General features: G+C 35.8%; 1 protein-coding gene across 2 annotated transcripts in view; it reads left to right on the top strand.

Annotated features, from left to right (window-relative positions):
- Positions 1-17,576, top strand: part of Glra2 (glycine receptor alpha 2) — a 118,256-nt gene extending 100,680 nt beyond the window's left edge. For both annotated transcript variants that reach the window (XM_090326664.1, XM_090326665.1), the window contains exon 9: positions 16,048-17,576. In XM_090326664.1, coding sequence (XP_090182790.1) covers positions 16,048-16,326 — 279 coding nt within the window. In that variant the 3' untranslated portion in view covers positions 16,327-17,576. The remainder of the gene's footprint in view (positions 1-16,047) is intronic.
- Positions 17,577-21,213: the final 3,637 nt, after the last annotated feature.

Consider the following 21,213-nt stretch of genomic DNA (forward strand, 5'->3'; position numbering starts at 1 on the left):
TAATATTTTCAGATAGATGATAGTAAGACCTTGATTTGAACAGTTTCCATGGGATAGAGACTGATGTGTCCTAATTGGAACATGAATAAATGAAGATTGTAGAATAAAAGCATAAATAGTCAGGAATAATAGCCCTGAGAGATGTAGAATAATCTTACCTAATGACTTGCTTATTAGTTTATACTATTATCAATATCAATATGAAACTATCACGTATTGAACACATACTATATACCAACTGCTACTATAAGCCCTTCAAGTCCATAGTTTCACTGATTCCTCTCAAAAATCTTATAAAGAAGATGCCATTGTCTCCACTTTACTGTGAAAGAGACAAGGCACATAGGTGATTCAGTGACTTGCCCAGAACCCACAATGAATAATGGCAGAACCAAGATTTGAAACAAGAAATCCTAGCTCCAGAACTCTCTTCTCACCTTTAACGGACATTGGTTCCGGATCCTAGAGACTTAAGAGATTAATTTATAATAATACTTTTCTTAAAGTGATTCATTAAATACATTCTTCCATTTAGTTAAAGTAACATTAGTAAGTTTCTGTGGTTTGCAACAAATCTTCCCTTGGATTTTAATGTAGAATGATTATAAGACAGCTACTCCTGCCCAAATGGTACATTTGATCTGCTCTGTGGCTGCACTTAAAAGCAGATTCATATAAAATGAAGCTGTTTTTACATAATGTGTGTGCTTCTATGTAACATATCTATAGTATTCTCATAGCTCTTCTGGTGGTAGTGAATTTTTCAATGCTATTAAAAGAAGAATGCTATAAAAAAGAAGAATCTAACTTTCCTTTAATTACTTTAGCATAGCATTACCTCTGCCATAGCATCTAGTGGCAAGTGCATTCATTTACTACAGCAAATATCACATTATATCATAAACATTTTTGCATATAAGTTTCCCCAGACTCAGCACTATTATTTTGAGCTAGGTAATCCATACTCTGTGGTTGGGGTTATACTATTCACTGCAAGATGATTAGCAAGTATCTTGGCTTCTACCAGGCTACTAATGCCAGTATAAAATGTTGGCTTCACTGTGACAGCAAAAGTTATCTCCAGATATTACAAAATGGCCTTTGAGGATTAAAACTGACCCTAACTGTGAAGGACTGGTTTATATGTTCTAGTTTCACTATCCCAAACCTGTCCTGACTTCATGTAAAAACCTTTTCTTCTCTATCCTTATTTCTTTCCAATGCTTGGTACAATATGGTGCTCAGTGAAACTGAGTTGAATAAAACTATACTATACTATACTATTAAAATAATATGCTTTATAATTAAATGTCTGAAGTACCAGAATATTTCGGTCTCTCTAGGTTTAGTCAAACAAACAGAGACACTAGAATTATACCAAAACAAGGAGTTCAATATAGTAATTATAGTTCATATGAATGTAGGGGTGAGCAAGAGAATGAAGTTCTAAAAATCAAGTATGAAAGGATGAGACTTTAACCTTCAAGTTCTGGATGTAAAAAAGCAGATGTTCATAAGATAACATTGAAAAGCTACTATATTTAGTCACACAAGTGGGTATTCACAAATATCTGTTATACTACTGTATACAATATTATAATAATTTAATAATATCATAATAATATAGTAATCATACACTAATACAGTGATAATACAGTTACTACTAATAATAATGAGGCTAAAGCAGCCTCAAAAACTCCCCCTCATGTCACTGACTCCAAACAATAGTGGCCTCTGCTTACTTTCCATCTTCAAAATCTAAATTCAGCTTCCAGAAAAATCATAACCCAAAAACAATCAAGAGGATACATCTTCCCAGTCTTAGACAGGTGCTAAAGAATTGGCAGTGCAAATTAAACAATAGATGATCCCATACAGAAAACATTTTGATACTCATTGGGTATGAAATTTATATCTATACATGCATAAATGTATGCTTATGTGTTTATATAAATTATCCACATACACAACACACATGAGAAAGAATGGGAGTGATAATAGCCCAGAGAATTGGGCCATCAGAATTATCCAAGTTACAATGCAAGCCAATGACTGTGTGATTTGTCACTGATGCTGTTATTACTTTTCCTATTGATGCTATTGCTATTGAGTTTAGCAGTAGGTTAACTCCCTGATTACCTGTCCTGTCCATTCTCGATGTTCACTTATCACCCAGAACAGATGGGAAATGATGTTAATAATTAAATAGCTCCTAGTCCAGATGGAAGATGTTCACCTTCATGCTTCTTTGAATTTACAGTGTCTTGAACAACTGTAAGCTAGAACAAAATTGACAGTGCTACCAGGAAGGAATTTCCGTATGTAAGGTATAACTACTCTCTTGAGGAATTAAAACATCACAACTATGTTATAGATTTCTCAGCTGCTGTCTCTAAGACAACAGTAGACATTAGAAGTGAAAATATTTTTGGTATATAGATTTTTTAAGCAGAAAGCTAAATTAATAATAATTAAGCAGTAAAAAATATGCTCCTACAGATAAGTTATATTCTGAAATAGAGTGAAATATATATTTTACTATGGAAAATTTGCTTCTAATTATATGTTAAAGGATGTGGATTGCAGAGATTACACAGTGTAGGAGATCTAAAAAATTTACACTGCACCTGTCTATTTACTAATTACAAAACAACTAAGTTGCAGAAAATGTCTGCTGACTTGGGTTAGAGGGAAATTAGCAGAACTTGGGGTCTGGTAGGTAAAGGAAGCATTACAAGAAGCTGTGAAGTGAGAGCCACTGAAGACCTTGACTTGACTCACTATTGCAATAATGTTCTAATATGGTCCTTAGCCTTCTGGGGTGTTCTTATTCACAATAATATCTATTTTGAATTTAGAAACTAGACAGATCTTTTATAAGAACATTATTGCAATAATTCTGATGGGAATGATTTTGACAAGCCATGATCAGGTGGCTTAGATCATGTAATCTTGGAGGTAGCAGAGTGACTCGATTCTCCATTGTCCCTTAAATTGATTTGATTCCAGATGCTTGATATATTGCATAGACTTACACAGGTGCAAAAAGGGATGGAGAAAATAGTCTTTCCATGTGTCCACAGATGACAAGCTAAACACAGGTCCTCAGGGAATTATTTTGCTCTTCTAGACCTTATCTTGCACATATACACAGTTTTGATTGTCACAATTAGGGAAAAAAGGCACAACTTGCATCTAATATGTATAGAAGCCAGGGATGGAGCAAAATATTCCAAATGTAAAACATATTCTGACAACAATTATCTGGACACCATTGTCAATAATGCTATATATTTAAGCAACATTGAGCTAAAGGACAATCTACTACTGAAAGATAAAATGGTTTATTTTGATAGCTAGAAATCTTAGCTCCTCTCAATCCCCTTTCCACATTCCTGCTACTTTTATGTCATGGCAATATCAGTTCCTGAATGTCTGATTATACCACAAAGAAGTACCCTATTTAGTTATCTCGGCCACTTTACCAATAAACCTAGGCATTTGTAGTTTAAGAACACGCATTATAGCTTGGCTATTGTGAATAGTGCAGAGATGAACATAGCTGAGCAGGTGTCCTTATCATATCTTGGGTTATGATGTTCAGGGTAGATGCCCAGGAGTGGTATGGTGGGATCATAGGGAAGGTCAATTTTCAGTTCTTTAAGAAACCCCCACACTGCTTTCCAGAGTGGCTGAACTGGTTTACAATCCCACCAGCAGTGCAGTAGGGTTCCTTTTTCTCCACAAGCTCGCCAGCATCTGACATTGTCTGAGTTCAAAATCTTGGCCATTCTTGTTGGGGTAAGGTGGTATCTTAGGGTTGTTTTTATTTGCATTTCCTTTATGACCATGGATAACGGGCATTTTCTCATATGCTTTTCTGCCATTTTAACCTCTTCTTTTGATAAGTCTCTCTTTAGTTCCCTTGCCCATTTAGTGATTGGTTTGTTGGGTTTGGGGGGGGATTAGTTTCTTGAGTTCCCTGTAGATACTAGACAAGATAAAATAATGGCATTCGCAGGGAAGTGGATGAATCTAGAGCAAATCATGTTGAGTGAGACAAGCCAAGACCAAAGGAACAAAAGGCTCATTGTTTCCTTAATATGTGGCTATTAGATCCAAACAGTACAAGAGTGAGGACTCAATATTTGCATACCCAATGCTATGGACATGGTATTGGAAATATAAACGCAACTACATAGACATAAAAATTTATGACTCTATAGACATAATGTTTTATTACATAGATTAATATGTATCTATGACATACCAACCCTTACCCTAACTTTAATTATGTTCTAAAATCTAAATGCCAACGATTGTATATAGAGATTTCCTTATTGAATACTTGTTTGTTAAACACGTAATTTGAAATATGATGTAAAATCATTGTTAATAAATTCTTTAATAAAAAAGGATTAATATGTATCATTATGCTAGTGCTTTCCAACAACAGGAGTTTCTTTGTTCAAAATTACTGCTGAAATCTAATAAATAGACTAGATTGATAAATGGATTTGGCATGACCATTCATGGTCCCTGCAATGCGAAGAACTGCATGCAGAAAAGCTTTCAGTGTTAGGCTGTGAGTGTGGCCTAGTGGTAGAGTGCTTGTCTAGAAAGCATGAAGACCTGGGTTCGATTCCTTGGTACCACATACATATAAAAGCCAGAAGTGATGCTGGGGCTCAAGTGGTAGAGCTCTAGCCCTGAGAAAAACTTTCAGTGAATTGTAGCTTTTCTTTCTCATCCTGCCAGTTTCATTATTGAATAAAATAAGCAAAAGTGGACATTACCTCTCCTACCTATATGACTATATACTGCTTTATCCCTCACTGATAAATGTAAATAACTACCTAATAATTATCGAGTCTTATCTTTTAAAATCATTCTGTAATCTTTTCCCATCTACGTCTTTTCCAATACTTGTATTTATTCATTTTCTTTTTTTCTCACTTTCTTTTTTTATATATTTTTATTGTAATTAATAAAAGGGTTACATGATATTTGCCAGATAGAAGGTGCATTAATTCACATACATTTCTCACTTTCTTTTTTATTATAGAAGAAATGTATAGAGAGGTTACAGTTACATTTCCTTAAAAATTAGATTAGTTTGCACTGGAGTTGGGTTTTTTCTTTATTTGTTTCTTTTTGTTGTTATTGTTGTTTCTGTTGGTCATGGGGCTTGAACTCTGGGCCTGGGCATAAGAGACACCTAAAAGCACTTCAGCTCAAAGCTAGTGCTCTACCACTTTGAGGCACAGCTCCACTTCCAGTTTTCTGGTGGTTAATTGCACATAAGAGTCTCACAGTGTTTCTTGCTCAGGGGAGCTTTGGACCGCAGTCCTCAGATCCGAGCCTCATGAGTAGCTAGGATTATAGGCAGGAGCCACTAGTGCCTGGCTTTGCACTCGAGTTTTATAGTTATGACTCTTCATGTGGTTTTCATAGAAAAAATTGAATATAAATCAGTTTTTATGGGTAAAATCAGAGACTAAGTGACCTTATGTTTACTAGGTACCAGAAGATCCTCCTATAAAGTAAAAAAAAATCCACCAGACCATAAGGATTTATGAAGAAGTTAGAGAACATTTATTAGATTCTTAGTTCTGAATCTAATATCAAGGATGTTACCTAGTAATTTGTCACATTCATTTTGTTCAGATATTTGTTTGAAAGAAAGAACTCTTTTTGTTTGGCTCTTAGAACAGGAAAGAGATTGCCTGATGAATAAGTGAGAATCTCTGAAATTGTGCCCCTGAGAATGTCATAAGGTGTGACATTGGCCTCCCGCTGCTGCATTATTACTGAAGGAAAGTCAAGATGTTTGTTTTTCACACAGGAGCCATGGCCCCCATCAACATCAAGTTCCATTACAGTGTTGTTCTTCAGAAATATGATTCCTATAGCAGGGTACATATTGAAACCTTAGGCAATGATGCTCTATCTCAGATAACCAAGAGAAGGTACAAGAAGCTCATTTCAGAACACACTGCTGCCAAAATTATTTAGCATGGCTTACAGAGCAGCTCTCATCAACACTATTATATAGAGAGATGTATATATAGATATATGTATATATAATTTTAGGTAGTTATAGACAGAAGTTGCCATTCAATAGAGAAGTTTATGAATATAGTGCCTCTTGATCAATGTCACCTCTTTTATCATTCTTGCCCACCCCTATCACCCCACCCCTTTCCTCACTTTTCTTAATGTTTAGGTTATATTTTTGCCACATAACAAAGCAGTTTATATATACAATGCATTATGACCTTGTCATCCCTCAACATCATTACCCCCTCACACTCTGTTCCCTTATTTTTCTCAGTTCTGTGATATATACATACTATGCATTCTTGCCTACATTCTGCTCATTTCCCTGTATATTCTTCTACCCCTTTCCTCTTAACAACACCCCCGCCCCCAAAGATATCAATTTCCGAGTACTCATTTTGCTGTACTTTGACTTAGTCCTTCTAAAGGATATATAGAAGTAAGCACACTGGGTGGCACCAAGTAGTTATAAATGAATTAACTGAAGTAAAATAGAATCCATGGAGAACCAGAACTGTGTTTAAATTAACAGCTTTTTATTTCTACTTTTAAAACTAAAAGGCCAGCATTCGCACAGGAATATAAATAATCCTAAATATTTGTAATATATCTTAATTTACTTTATGCTAGGAAGGTAGAGCAGGGATGATTTGTCTCTGTGCATGCTGTCTACGGTCTCTTCTGGAAAGACTCAGTGTCTAATGGATATTACCTGACAACAGAGTTAGTCATGTATAAACTTGTTTAGGAGAACTCTAACACTAGAAACGCTAATTAGAGTTCCTACATATGATCTTTCCATGTGTTTTGGCTTCCTCTCATTATGGTGGGACCTTGTATATGGTGGGTCAGGATTCCTAGCACAAGTTCACTAGTCAAAGGCAGAAGTTACATCATCTTTTCTGAATTTGCACTGGAAATCATACAGTATTGTTCAACTGTATTGTCTTTGTTACATAAGTTAAAAGCCAACATAGATTTGAAGAGAACAGAGATACTCAGTTCTCAGGAGAGTACGAAGGGTCTCAAAGGTTCATTGCTGGATGGGGGCATAGCTCAAGAGGGCCTACTGGTAGGCCCTGAGTTACAACTTTGGTGCCTCAAAAAGAATAAACTGGGCACTGGTGGTTCATGCCTATAATCTTACCTACTCAGGAGGCTGAGATCTAAGGACCATGCTTTGAAGCCAGTCGGGCTCAAAAGTTCCCTTGAGACTCATCTCCAATTAACCACTCAAAAAAACCAGAAGCGGTGCTGTGGCTCAAGTGGTATAGCTAGCCTTTAGCACAAAGAGGCACAGGCTGAGTTCAAGCCCTACAACTGACCTAAAGAAAGAACAAAAGAAAAAAGAATGTTGGGTCTTTTGTACAGTAAGCATGGCTCCAGTGGCAGAGCTTTGTTTTTCCCCATCAGGAACTTGAAATCAGGTCCTCAAACTTGTTATTACACGAACCAGGAACGCTATCTCCATTTCACTTTTTTTGGATGCATTTTTTCCAAATAGGACCCCATGAACTTTTCTGCCTGGGATATATTACTCTAGGATTACAGGCATGAGAAAGTTTTATTTAGCAAGAACCAGGCACTTAGTCCAATCCTCAATACCTCAAAAAGGAAAAGACACTGAAGCAAACATGGATGAGAGATGTGCTAGAGGTCATGATGTACAAACCCATGCTGCCACAGTCTACCCACTCACCAAAATAATCCATTCCCCTCCCACATGCAAAACACATTCATCTGTATTCTCAAAGAGAAGATTAAATACATACATACATTGCCCCATTCGTAAGGAAATGGAAAGACTTGGAAAAATTTATATTAATTGCGGGTCGGGAGTTTGGCCTAGTGGTAGAGTGCTTGCCCAGCATGCACGAAGACTGGGGTTCGATTCCTCGGTACCACATATGTAGAAAAAAGCCGGAAGTGATTCTGAGACTCAAGAGGTAGACCTCTAGCCTTGAGAAAGCCCAAGGACAGTCCTCAGGCCCTGAGCTCAAGCAAGGACTGGCAAAAGAAATTACATTAAGTGAAGCAAGCATTACCCAAAGAAACATAGGCTCCATGGTTTCCCTCATCTATAACAACTACTATATGTCTGGGATAGTCCTAGCAGAGGATCACCATAGCTCAATAGCTTTGTACTTACGACCATATAAAATATTGCTAAATAAAAATAAACTCTAAGAACTGAAACAAAAAGGATTTTATGTTTTTATTTTATAATGTACTTTGTGAAGTTATTTCCTTTTTCATTCGTATTTTCCCTTTGGTTTATCCCTTGCTGTCACTGGCTTTGATTTTGGTACCCTTTGTCTTGTATGTGCATTTATCTGACTTGGGGAAGGGAAGGTGAATAACAAAATGGTGAGAGAAAGGACAAAGGACGCACCAATTCAACAGTGATACTCATAAGACATTATGTTGGAAATGAACTTTACAACTTGGGAAATGGAATGGAGGAAGAGGAAGTGGGAGAAAATGAGGAAGGAGGAGACAGTGGTAGACAAGGAATGGACTCATTACCCTCCTAATGTATCTCTAACCCCTCTGTACATCACCCTTACAATAAAATAAAATAAAATAAAATAAATTTAAAAGAACAGTAAACTAGACAGCTGTTTTTTTAAATCCTTACTATTATCCTTTATGGATAAGAAAAATGTCCTTCCTATAAAAGGTTTACATAGGTGAAACTTATTACATACATTAAACTAGAATATGGTTCAAAACGTGGGACCTCATTAAGTCAGATGAGGTACTTTGGGTTAAGTACTCTGGAGATAGTTCAATCTGAAACCCTGAGTGCTGGGCTCCAGTGCTTCTCACCTGTAATCTCAGCTATTCCCGAGGCTGCGATCTGAGGATCATGGATCAAAGTCAGCCTGGGCAGGAAAGTCTATGAAACTTTTTTTAAGCCCATCTTGGGGATTGAAATTAGCCTCTGAGCACCTTTCCCGGAGCCTCTTTGTGCTCCACAGTGCCCCTTTTGGCTTTTTCTGAGTAGTTTATTGGAGGTAAGAGTCTCACTGACTTTTCTGCCAGGGCTGGCATTGAACCACAGTTCTGAGATCAGCCTCCTGAGTAGCTAGGATTGCAGGTGTGAGCCACCAGAGTCTGGCCTATGAGACTCTTATCTCCAATTAACCATCAGAAAACAAGAAGTTTCACTGAGGCTCAAGTGGTAGAGTGCCAGCCTTGAGGATAAAGAGACTCAGGGATAGCACCCAGGCCCTGAGTTCAAGCCCCACAACTGACAAACAAAAAATCCTGTGAGCTAAAAAGAAACAAGGGATCTGCCCAACATACCCAACAGACAATATGAAATATGCATAGGACTACTAGAAATGTTCCTATTCAAAAGAAGTGGTAGGAGGGCACAGCAATCACTGTAATCACTGAATTTAAGCTTTTGTTAGCATGACTAGGGATTCATCCCTTGGACTCTTCAGTTTTGCTTCACTCTCTGGATTCTTATTCTCCTTTGTTGAATCATTTTTCTCCCTAAGAAGTGGTACTTGCTTGTACCTAACTAACCATTTTAGTCTGTATCCTAACTATAAATGAGTAAGGGTCTAGAAATCTTTTTTTCATTCTGTATTTGTTCCCTTCATATCCAAGTAGATACAATTCCATAAATTGTTGGAAGCTACTTGTGTATTGATTTAAATTCATATTATTAGACAAGTGTCTCATCTACACAGCTCTTCAAGATATGCCTAATTTCAGTTTAACAGGAAGAATAAGATTTAGAGACATACTGCACAGCATGATTAAAGTTATTTATACTATATTACATATTTTAAAGTTCCTAAAATTTTCAATTTTTTGATAAAATGGTAAATGTGAGAGATAATAAATATTAATTACCTTGATTGAAACATTTAGCAATGAAACATATAGTATACTCCATAAATAAATACTACTATTATTTGTCATTTAAAGAGAAGGCTTTCTTGAGCCTTGTATGGTAATATATGACTGTAATCCCAGTACTCAGAAGGTTAAAGAAGGACAATCATGAAGTCAAGACCAGTCTGGTACACATAATGAGACTTTATCCCTATTGAAAAACAAATGATATAATGATTTCCTTATAGAAAATACCTTTAATAATGTATCTCAAACGACACATTGCCAGTTTAAATTCATTTCACCTCATCATTAAATAACAAAGGGCTATATTTGATTTTCTTTATTCAAACTTTTACAAAGTTTGATTAGAGGTTTAATAGAGACAAAATTCATAAAAAATGTAAGCCTCCAGACAGATGTGAGTGGTAGATGCAACATTTTTAATAATGTAACATTATAAACATAACTTTGAAAAGCTTTTCTTGTCCTTGGTGCCTTAGGAAATATGGGTTTTTTTCAGGACTGGTTTGAGATTGACTTGTGTTAAGTGTATGATAAATAACTGTAATAAATTGTACCTATTCCTAATTCATATCTATTCGCAAGGCCCTATGATATGAAGAAAGAAACTGAGGCTTGAAGAATTTAGGAAAAGTTCTTGTGGCCATCCCTCTTGCCTATATCCAGGTGATACAAGCACTCAGGTTTACAATTAAGCATTACCCACACATCATTTCCTTGGGGACTTTTTCACTGGAAATCTATCGTGTTTACACTTAACTGTTTCTTAAGGAAGGCTAAAGAATTCATCATATCTTACATTTATTGAAGTTCACTACCACTTTTGGTTTCAACTGAACAATTTCCTGTTCCAAAAAATAAAGAAAATTCAGTCTGATCAAAGAAATTGGCTGAATCTAAGCATAGCTATGTAGAAGTTTAAGATCAGGAGTATCATGGTTTAAGGCCAGCCTGGGCAGAAAAGTTATACATATACATATATATATATATATATATGATTTTTCCAAGTCTCTCCATTTCCTTTTTATACAATTTTTTATTTCAATGTATAGAGGGGTTACAGTTATATTTGCCAGATAGAGGGTGCATTACTTCTCGCATATTGATATCCCTTCTTATGTTTTTGTCCCCACCCCCTCCCCTCATTGGATTAGCTCAAACCCTAGATACATAAGGCCATATAGCATGAGGCCAAGTTAATGGACCTCCAGAACATGGAAACAAGAGCTTAATTATAAGTGACTGCTATTCTTTATGTATTATGTTTTTCTCTCTTCTCTTGTGTTGCCCTTTGGTTAATCTCATATTGTTATAGTATCCTACTTTGGTACCTGGTATATTATATAGATGTTTACTTGTTTATTTGAAATGGGCAGAAAAGTTTGTAAGGTAAACTTGTATAGTTTTGTCCTTCCCCACCCAAGTTACATGAGAGGGGGTAGGATCATGGTATCAGGCAAGATATGCAGAAAAGGACAGCAAAGTCTATAAGACTCCATCTACACAAAGGGAAGCTGGATTTGGTGTGTGTGCCTGAAACTACAACAACTAATCTATAAAGTATGGCTCAGGATATATGTCAGAGGAAAGTGACATTCTATTTCAAAAATAACTACCAAAAACAGTATTGGAAGTATGGCTCTAATATGAGTACCAGCCTAAGAAGTGTGAAGCCCTGAATTCAAATGTCTGCACCCTACTAACACCACCGCCCCCTCCCCACACAAAAAATGAAAAGAAGTGAATCTAGGTAAAAATGTTAATAGAAGTTTCTCCTACTTAAATTTTGTGGAATCCCTTATGTCTTCTTCTGTTTATCTATATTAAGATCATTTTCTTATAACAACCAATTTACTGTAAAGCAATTGTGTATTTTAGGTTCACTTTCACATCTAGATAAGTGTTATCCCAAACAAAAGAACTGGTGCCATTTTGTAAGTAAAAAAATAAAGTAAGTAAAAATAGAGAGTAAATCTCAGAATGAATGACATAGTGCCATGGTAGAACTTCCCACAGCAGGTAGGCTTTGAAGAGATCCTATCAGAGAGGAAAATAAAAATTGCAAGTAGTGATATTTATCAGATGATTCATTTTCTGCAGGAATTTAATCTGTAACAAAACAGGATCAGCTAGAGATATTTACTGCCTAGTGACTGGGGAGAGTGGACCAGGAACAATGATTTACTGGGTTCCTCGATAATTAGGAAAAGTACAGAATACATTCCTACAATCATTTACTTACTAGGAGAACCTGACTCTCCTGGGGTTGTTGCCCAACTAATCTGTACCTGCAAGACTGTTTTATATTTTAGTTTCATTTTACCCATGGCTCCAACTCCTCTCCATTTGCCCTTAGGAATCTTGCTATACAGCCACAACATTTAATTTTGAACCTGCTATAAAGGTAATTAGTCATTTGGTATAACATAAAATATTCGAATTGGTTGCCATTGCTGTGTTCAGAATCAAAATCATTCCATTTGATGGAGATAATTTAAAATATATATTTAAAAGGCATCAAATGGGTTGTATTGGTAAATAAGAAGACCTTTAAACTAACACTCATATCTCCTACAAGGGAAGAATTAAGTGGATAATTTCTACCTACAATGGATTTATTTCTTTTGGTAGAGAATTTTAAAGAATTGATTTAATTAACTGTAAGTATGCTCAGAAGCATAATTTGAAATATTTATGAATAAATGAGGAAGTATTTTTCAGCATAGGGAAAGCTGCCCCAAATTTCCATTTCGTTCATTATTCAGGAAATGTTTACTAAGAACCCACAGTTTGCATGACAATGAACAAAATAATGATATTCCAACTTGCATCCTTCTATACTAACTCCAGTAGTTAATTGAATGTGTTAATCTCTTCAGCTGTCCATTCACAGTATGTGGGGAAGGCTATAGAAATCAAATGAATGAGTCAGTATGAAAAGAAACATGGATGCATATATTTAGGATTCATTCTGTTTTATGAGCTAAAATGGGCTACTAGCTAACTACCATTTTTATGCCTTTAGGGGATCAGGAACTTAAAAGAATATTATCTCACTCAAGCAATGAATGATATGTTTACTCATGAATTTCTAAATGTTTTGTAGACCTGAGAATAGCAAGGTATGCGGTTCTACAGATATGAAAGAAAAAAATACAATTTAGGAAAATAAAGGAAACCATATCTTTAGGAGTTATTTTCATTTAAAAAGAAACTCTAGACTTAATGGTATAGAATATGTTGCATATTTTAGAGATAGACGTTAAAACTGAAGGCCACTGGTTTCAAATCTTTTACATTAGAATCACTGGGTTTTCTTTCAAGCATATAGATGCTATATTTTCATTCTCAGAGTCTGATTCAGTTAGTCTGTAAGGGGCTTGAAGGAAAGGAAGGCATATACATATTTTTTTTTGCCAGTCCTGGGCTTGGGCTCAGGGCTTGAGCACTGTCCTTGGACTTTCTCAAGGCTAGAGCTCTACCACTTGAGCCTCAGCACCACTTCCTGCTTTTTGCTATGTATGTGTTACTTAGGAATCGAACCTGGGTCTTCATGTATGCTAGGCAAGCACTCTACCACTAGGCCAAACTCCCAGCCCCGATATACATATTTTTAAAACCTGAGACCCACAACTCTAGGATACTCTAGACATTTTTTGGCATTAAGACTCTGAGTTCTTTCATATTTTTACCAGTCCTGGGGCTTGAACTCAGGGACTGAGCCCTGTCCTTGGGCTTTCTCAAGGCTACAGCTCTACCACTTTAGCTACCTACCACTTCTGGCTCTTTCTATGTATGTGGTACCAAGGAAACAAACCTGGGTCTTCAGGCACTCTACCACTAGGCCAAACTCCCAACCCCATGACTCTGAGTTCTTGCAACAACAAGTAGTTTGCCTAAGATCAACATAGTTTATAAGCCTCAGAGTGATAGCTAATACCTAAAGGGTCAAATTCCCTGTGTGGATCTGTCCTTGTTAAATAAGCACCATTTCTACATCACTCACAGACTGGCTGAGGTTTAATTAGCAACTTATAGTAGTAACAAAGCCCAAGATTGTCTATAATTGATGTGAAAAGCAAGTCCTTTCCTCCTAATGTGTACTTCCTTGTTGGCTAAGTGCAAAGTCTTCAGATGGTTATAATGATACCATAATGATTAATAAATAATGATTAAAGTTTATTCCACATTTTTAGAACTTCACATATTTGAAATTTTTACCTCCATAAAACATATCATTTACATATGGAGAAAAATAAATTAGATTTAGTAACTGAATCAGTGTCAAATTTAAGTGTTAGTTACTGAGTTTATACAGTTATGTGCAGGCAAATATTCAGATGTTAGGAAGCCTATTTTTGCCAGCTTCCTTGTAACTGAATACTTTTCAGTTAGTCTCTTCCACTGCATTCTGAAAGATCTATGCAGATAAAAACCCCTTGTTCAACTTCATTAACCATCTCCTCCAGCCTAGCACAATGCTTGTCACATAGTCAACAACCAATAATTAATTGCTAACTAGTCTTGATTACATTTTATTAAATTAGACAGTGTACATTGAATCGGCCCATTAGGACAATCCAATATAAATGAAAGGAGTGAAAAAATAGCTATGTAAACGCATACATTCATAAATACTTTTTAAAAAAGTTCTCAAGGACTCCATTGAATTCTTTTATTCATCACTAGGCTGCAATGTACATCACACCCAGGGAAATAGTACCTGGATACTAATCTAGCTAAGTGATTGATCTATTCTTTTCTTGGTTATTGGTTATACTGGACCACCTGAGCATATATACCGCAATCTACTATATTCATTGTAAACCATATATTCTCTTACTCCCCACTTGTATTCAATGAAGTATGACTAGCTGAAACACCTTCTCTCATTCCTTACCCATCTTGGGAACATCTGTTGACCTTGACAAATCTCATCTGAATGAAAGCATATGGTAGAATTTGGCCTTCCCACTCCATTTAGGTTGTACTTTGACCTTCCATTCCTATTAAGTTAAATGTTCTCACATTTGGTATACTTTTTACATGTAGCTGAAGGCACTGCTAACATACAGGTAAATTGATTAAATAAAATGAATTCTGAGATTCCTCATACTGTGAGAAACACAGGCATTAAAGAATGCAGCGAAAAGTTGGATAGTGTTGTGGGCGGGAATAACCTAGTTATAAAAGATGATTTTGCAGTTGATGGCTATTTAGAATTAAAATTATATCAACCTCAATATTTCTACACACCCACCAGACCCTTTATTTGACTCAACTACATGCGTACATCCCATAGATTTGTGTCAAAGTCTATTTGCTTATTACGTCAAGGAATACAGTTCTTTATTGTTAAGTCTAATTCACGTAGAAATCATCAATACAAGATATCACTGGCATCAGCTAAAATGATACATGTTTACACTTTGTAAAGACATTTCACTGGCCAAAGAAATGAAAATTACAAATCAGCACTCACCAGGAAAAAATTACTCATCATAAAAATATTCACACCAAGTCACAGACACTTTGTCCCTGCTCTATATCTGAGATAAACTAGAATGCTAGAGGAGGAACAGAGGTTCATCTTAGAGCAAACATTATCATTATTTCAGCCAATATCAATGAATGAACAAGACTATACATAGGCCGCAATGTTAAGCGACCCTAAGTCAGGCCAGGCATACAGCAGGGGCTCACTAAATGTTTTTATATGAATGAATGAACAAAAAATGAATGGTCCTCTGCAGGTTTTTAATATATTAGAAATTGGAGAACTAGTTTTTAAATAGTTTATATAAATCTATGGATTCATTTAACTGGACTAGTGAGAAGTTACCACTGAAGATTGTATAGGGAGTTTCTTGTAGTTTATTAACTAACATGACCACAAGCCATTATTCTTACACTTAATTTATCAGCCAAAACATGTAGTGAACTATATCTGTTTCATGGAAACTTGAGCTCTACTTAAAAGCAAACTCTGCATTCCAAATGTTTCCTACACCTCCAGTTAACTGTGATTTATCTTTTTGCTTGGAAGAATTTTAAACATCTTCCATCAAATTCAACTGACAACCAATCTGTTTCCCGCCTTTGTTTGCCCAGGAAGAAGATGGCACTCGTGAAAGTCGTTTCAATTTCAGTGGGTATGGAATGGGTCACTGCCTCCAAGTGAAAGACGGAACAGCTGTTAAGGCCACGCCTGCTAACCCGCTTCCGCAACCCCCAAAAGATGCCGACGCCATCAAGAAGAAGTTTGTGGACCGGGCAAAAAGAATTGACACAATATCTCGAGCTGCCTTCCCATTGGCCTTCCTCATTTTCAACATCTTTTACTGGATCACCTATAAGATCATACGGCATGAAGATGTCCACAAGAAATAGATGTGCCCTACAGACCCTGAGAACCTTCTTGCCTACGTGTTGTACTTGTAAATACACAGTAAAATTGTCTTTCTATCACGTTGACAGAGGAGAGGTTTGAGGGAGGGGGGAGGGAGCATCATGCGGGTGGGGCTCCTGGCACCTACATGCAAAAAGACAAGTTAATATAGGGAATGGAGAAAACTGCACAACATTAAGATGTTGCAGAATCATGAGCATAAATTCCATCTATAGTCTTCAGCATTGTTCTTTCAGATGACACATCAATCAAATATGATATGCAGGGTCTAGTGCTTGAGGGCTGATTATCTTTTGATTTGGTTTAGATTTGAATAATTGTAATGAAAATTTAGCTTAACACACACACACACACACACACACACACACACACACACACACACTTTGAAAATGCTTACCATCTGAACATCGTGACTAGTTGTTAGTGAATTGAGGACCAAACTTTTTCAGGAAAATGTTGCCTCATTTTTAAAACAAGCCTCCAGAGCTATGTTCTTTACAATGTCTGTAATTAGTGTTTCACATGAGAAATCCTTTTGTGGGTTGTAAATTATTTCTACTTATCCAGAAAACAACAGCAGCCACAACACCAATCAAAAAGAACAGATTTCTATTCTGCTGTCTACGTAGGTGTGCACATTAATTTTTTGTTTCTTTCCTAGATGTAAAATTGAGATTTAACGTGTGTGTTGTGTAGTTGTTTTGCTAGTATAGCTTCTTAAAGTAAATGCCTATTTTATAACCAAGTTATCACACTATATATATTTTTTTCATTTTTGCGTAACTTTAAGTGCCCAAGTGTGACTTAGCCATTGCAGCCACTCACTCAGCAACAGTATTTATGGTGTGTCCTTGAGATTGTGTGTCCTGAATGGTGTAGCTCAGATTACCTTGAACTTCCCATTTCTGCTCATTATAGATGTAACTGCTATTCTAGTGTGAACTGACACATGATTTCTATTGTCAACCCAAGTGAACATTGTTTTCAATATCCTTGACTAACTTAAAGAATCTTAAAATTGTACTGTGATTTTCATAACCTGTTGCCTTTTTGGTACCAGAGCTATGTGGTTTGAATTCTGGCTACTTGTTTTAAGTAAGAAAAAAAAAGACGTATTTTTGCTTACTCAAAAGACAACCTGTAAAAATACAAGGAAATAATTAAATTTTACATGTGCTGGCAAAGGGGTTATTTAAAAAAATAGCATTTGTTCAATTTCAATAAAGCTATGTGTGCCATAAACTTCTCTAGAGATTTTCATTTTTGTACTAAAATGTAAATCATCTGGGGTAAAAATAATAACTTAGATTTTTCTATCTGCTCTTCCTTATAAACTTGAAGTACGTAGCTATTATACTATTCAAATAAGAAAGAAGAATGTCCTATTCTCATTATAGAAACATGGAGATTGGCTTGTTATGCTGACACATGCATGCCTGTAATCCCAACACCCAGGAAACTGAGGCAAGAAGATCACAAGAGCAAGATCAGCCTGAGTTGCACAGTAAGTTCCCAAGCCAGTCTGAGCTATAGTAGACTCTGTAGCTAGCTAAATGGATGGATGGATGGATAGATAGATAGATAGATAGATAGATAGATAGATAGATAGATAGATAGATAGATAGGCAGACAGACAGATGCATACATACATATGTGCATGCATATATACATATGTACATACGTACATAGGTAAATACATAGGTAGATAGATACATTGATACATAAATAGATACAAAAATATAGAACTAGTGGTACTACCAATCATTCCGGACAGAATCTGAAACTAGATACTGGATATGAAGCATGGAAAAGTTCTAAATATACTCAGGAATAATATACTCATTGTTTTTGTTTTTTTTTTTTGCCAGTCCTGGAGCTTGAACTCAGGGTCCACGTATTGTCCTTGGGGTTTCCTCGAGGCTAGTGTTCTGCCACTTGAGCAACAACACCACTTACAGCTTTTTCTGTGTATATGCTACTGAGGGGGTAGAACCCAGGCTTCATGCATAGCAGGCAAGCACTCTACCTCTAGGCCATTCTCTTGCCCCGGAATACTATACTCTTAAAGTGAACAAAGCAACTAGTCCAACTACCAGTCCTGATTTGTCAGGATTGACATTCCAAGATGAACGAAAAATTCTTACAACCAAAGTGAGCAATGGTAAAAGTAACTCATGTTAACCCCGTGGAGATCATACTTAATGAAATATATCCATCATCATGTTTGCAAGAAGATGTGGATTTACAAACTGGCACTTACAACCTTCTAAACCTATTCAAATATTAAGTCATTTCCATACACAGATAAACTGCAGACTTACTACAAATTTGAATTATAGAGATAGATAGTAGTAGCTCAGCCATCTACCAAAACTGTGCTGTAATGAAGTATGCTAATTTCTGTGACTACATCATGTTTCATGGAAATTCCAGTGGTCTGACTGGGGAAAATAAAGTTAAATTCACTAGCACTATGCATGATATATTATAAACTCTCAAAATATAAACAATAATCAAATTAATATGAATCATACTGTTAATCCTCTGAACAAGAAACTTTAGAATGTCTAACCTTGGCAGGTTTAATACCATGCTTTTTGCATGATTCCTTATGTTTTACTCCATGTCCTATCTTATTGTTCAATTTTCTTTCTAATAAATAAGATAACGTATCCCTTCTAATTTCTTCTACCTCAAAATAATAAGACTGAGAATAAAATACCTTGCAAATGGTCCTGACCTTAGAAGTGTTCCTGGAAAAATCCCATTAGTACATGTGCTGGGATGAAGAGGCACGTTGAGAAGGCCTGATTAAGCCAAATGGTCATATTTAATCAATGTGTGTGCCATATAACTATACATACAGTTCAATTCTCCCATTAAAATACCGAAAACATGCCTGCCAGACACTCAAGTAGACAGACATCCTAGACAGGAAAAGGGACTCTTGACTTTTCTATGGTTCTAGCATATATTCAGAATAAATAAAGTACAGTTTGTTCTTACAAATTACATAAAATCCCAGAGAAAATACCTACAATACCACGTACTCTAATGGATGAGATAATTCCACTATACTGATATTGGGGGTCTCATTTTTCTTTCACAATATTATTTGAAGAAAAATAGTTCAAGAGTAATATAATATCATAGTTTGATAAAGAAAAAGAAAACATTACTACCTGTTTTCATTACACTGGAAGTTTCTGGAAGAAAAAGTGATTGTGCTTTCCTGGATTCTTCATACTGTGTTCCAGTTCATAAATGCCTAGCTGGTATTAGAACTAATGCCAGGAAAATGAGTGAAGAGAGTTCTGCTGCTGAAACTACTGATTAGGTTATCTAAGTTTTCCCCTATACAGAAATCACATAACTATCTGCCACCAACATTTTTTGTACAGTAGAATACTGGGGGCTTTATCCTTGACATATTTTCTGATTTGTACGATTTGGCTTTAAGAATACACCAGAATGACTTAGGTTTGAGACTCTTTATGGCTTATTCAAATACTTTAGTCCTAAACAGATGCCACAAACCAGATTAGCTGCAGATTTTTTTAAATCCTTCCAAAAACTGTTAGGATTATGCTCTTTTTCTTTGCCACTAAGGACAACTGCCAAATTCTGGAAGCAAAATAGCCAATAAAGATTAAATGAATATCATTTTACATCTCACTTACTCCATTCATATCAAATAAGAAGGCTACAACCAAAACATAGCATAAAATTCCATATCATGGATTTCAGCTTTGGAAAAGAAAAAAAATCTATTTAGAATTTTTCAAGACTGCATTGCCTACTTTAAGCCTGAAACCAACTTGTGGGATGGTTCTGAATCATATATCTGCCTTATATTGTTTTAAATTCTTTCAACTTGTACTTTAAACTCTTTATTGTGCTTATCAAATTGTTCTTACTTTTTTTTGTTCTTACTTTTTAAAGTACAAATTTTAAAGGTATAATTTTAAAGTTTCAAGAATATATATTCTTCGCTGATTATAAAATAGAATAACTAACGCTAACACAAGCTCCTATTCAGCATGTCTTATTGTTTTGTTTGTTTGCGTTGGTACTGGGGTTTGAACTCAGGGTCTGGCCACTTTTCTTTAGACTTTTTTGCTGAAGGCTGATATTCTACCACTTGGGTCATAGCTCTTTTTCTAAGCTTTTTGGTGGTTAATTGGAAATAAAAATCTCCATTTACTTTCCTGTCTGGGTTGGCTTCAAACAGTGACCCTAAGATCTCAGCTCCCTAAGGTGCTAGAATTCCAGACATGAGTCACCAGCAGCAACCAGTTTTTTATTCTAGCTGTCATTCAATAGGACTAGATCACGAAGAATCAGTGTCCACCTTTTGATCAACAGATAAACAGAAGCTTTATGAATTAAATATCTTGTGTCATATTAGTTTGAATATCAGCACAATTTGATTCTTAACCCCTAACTGAATCTTTTCACTATAATCTACAATGCCTAAGAAAAGAAAAGCTTGAAAATACAAAGGTTATAGTATCACAGGCCAATCTTCACAGATGACAAAACAAATTGGAAAAGAAGGGAAAATATAGATTACTTAGATTAAAAATGAATAAGAGAAATAGCATAGAATTGTACATGCAACATAAAGAACATTTTCAAAGGAACTCAGGTTCTTATGTGAATGAATGATCCAAAAGTAGAGTTTTAAAAAAGACCACAGAATTCAAGCTGCAATGTGTTTATTCTCATTGTGAAGGAAGGAAAAGAACCTTCACATTGTCACACATGTACCCACATGAGAAAAGATGTGACCTTCCCCCTCTGGTGCAAATGCATTTTAAAATAACAAACACTGTAGTCCGCCAGCTGAAGGAAGTGTGCATATACAT

Source organism: Megascapheus bottae, chromosome X (assembly GCF_031878675.1).
Source record: "Megascapheus bottae isolate mThoBot1 chromosome X, mThoBot2.hap1, whole genome shotgun sequence".
NCBI lineage: Eukaryota > Metazoa > Chordata > Mammalia > Rodentia > Geomyidae > Megascapheus > Megascapheus bottae.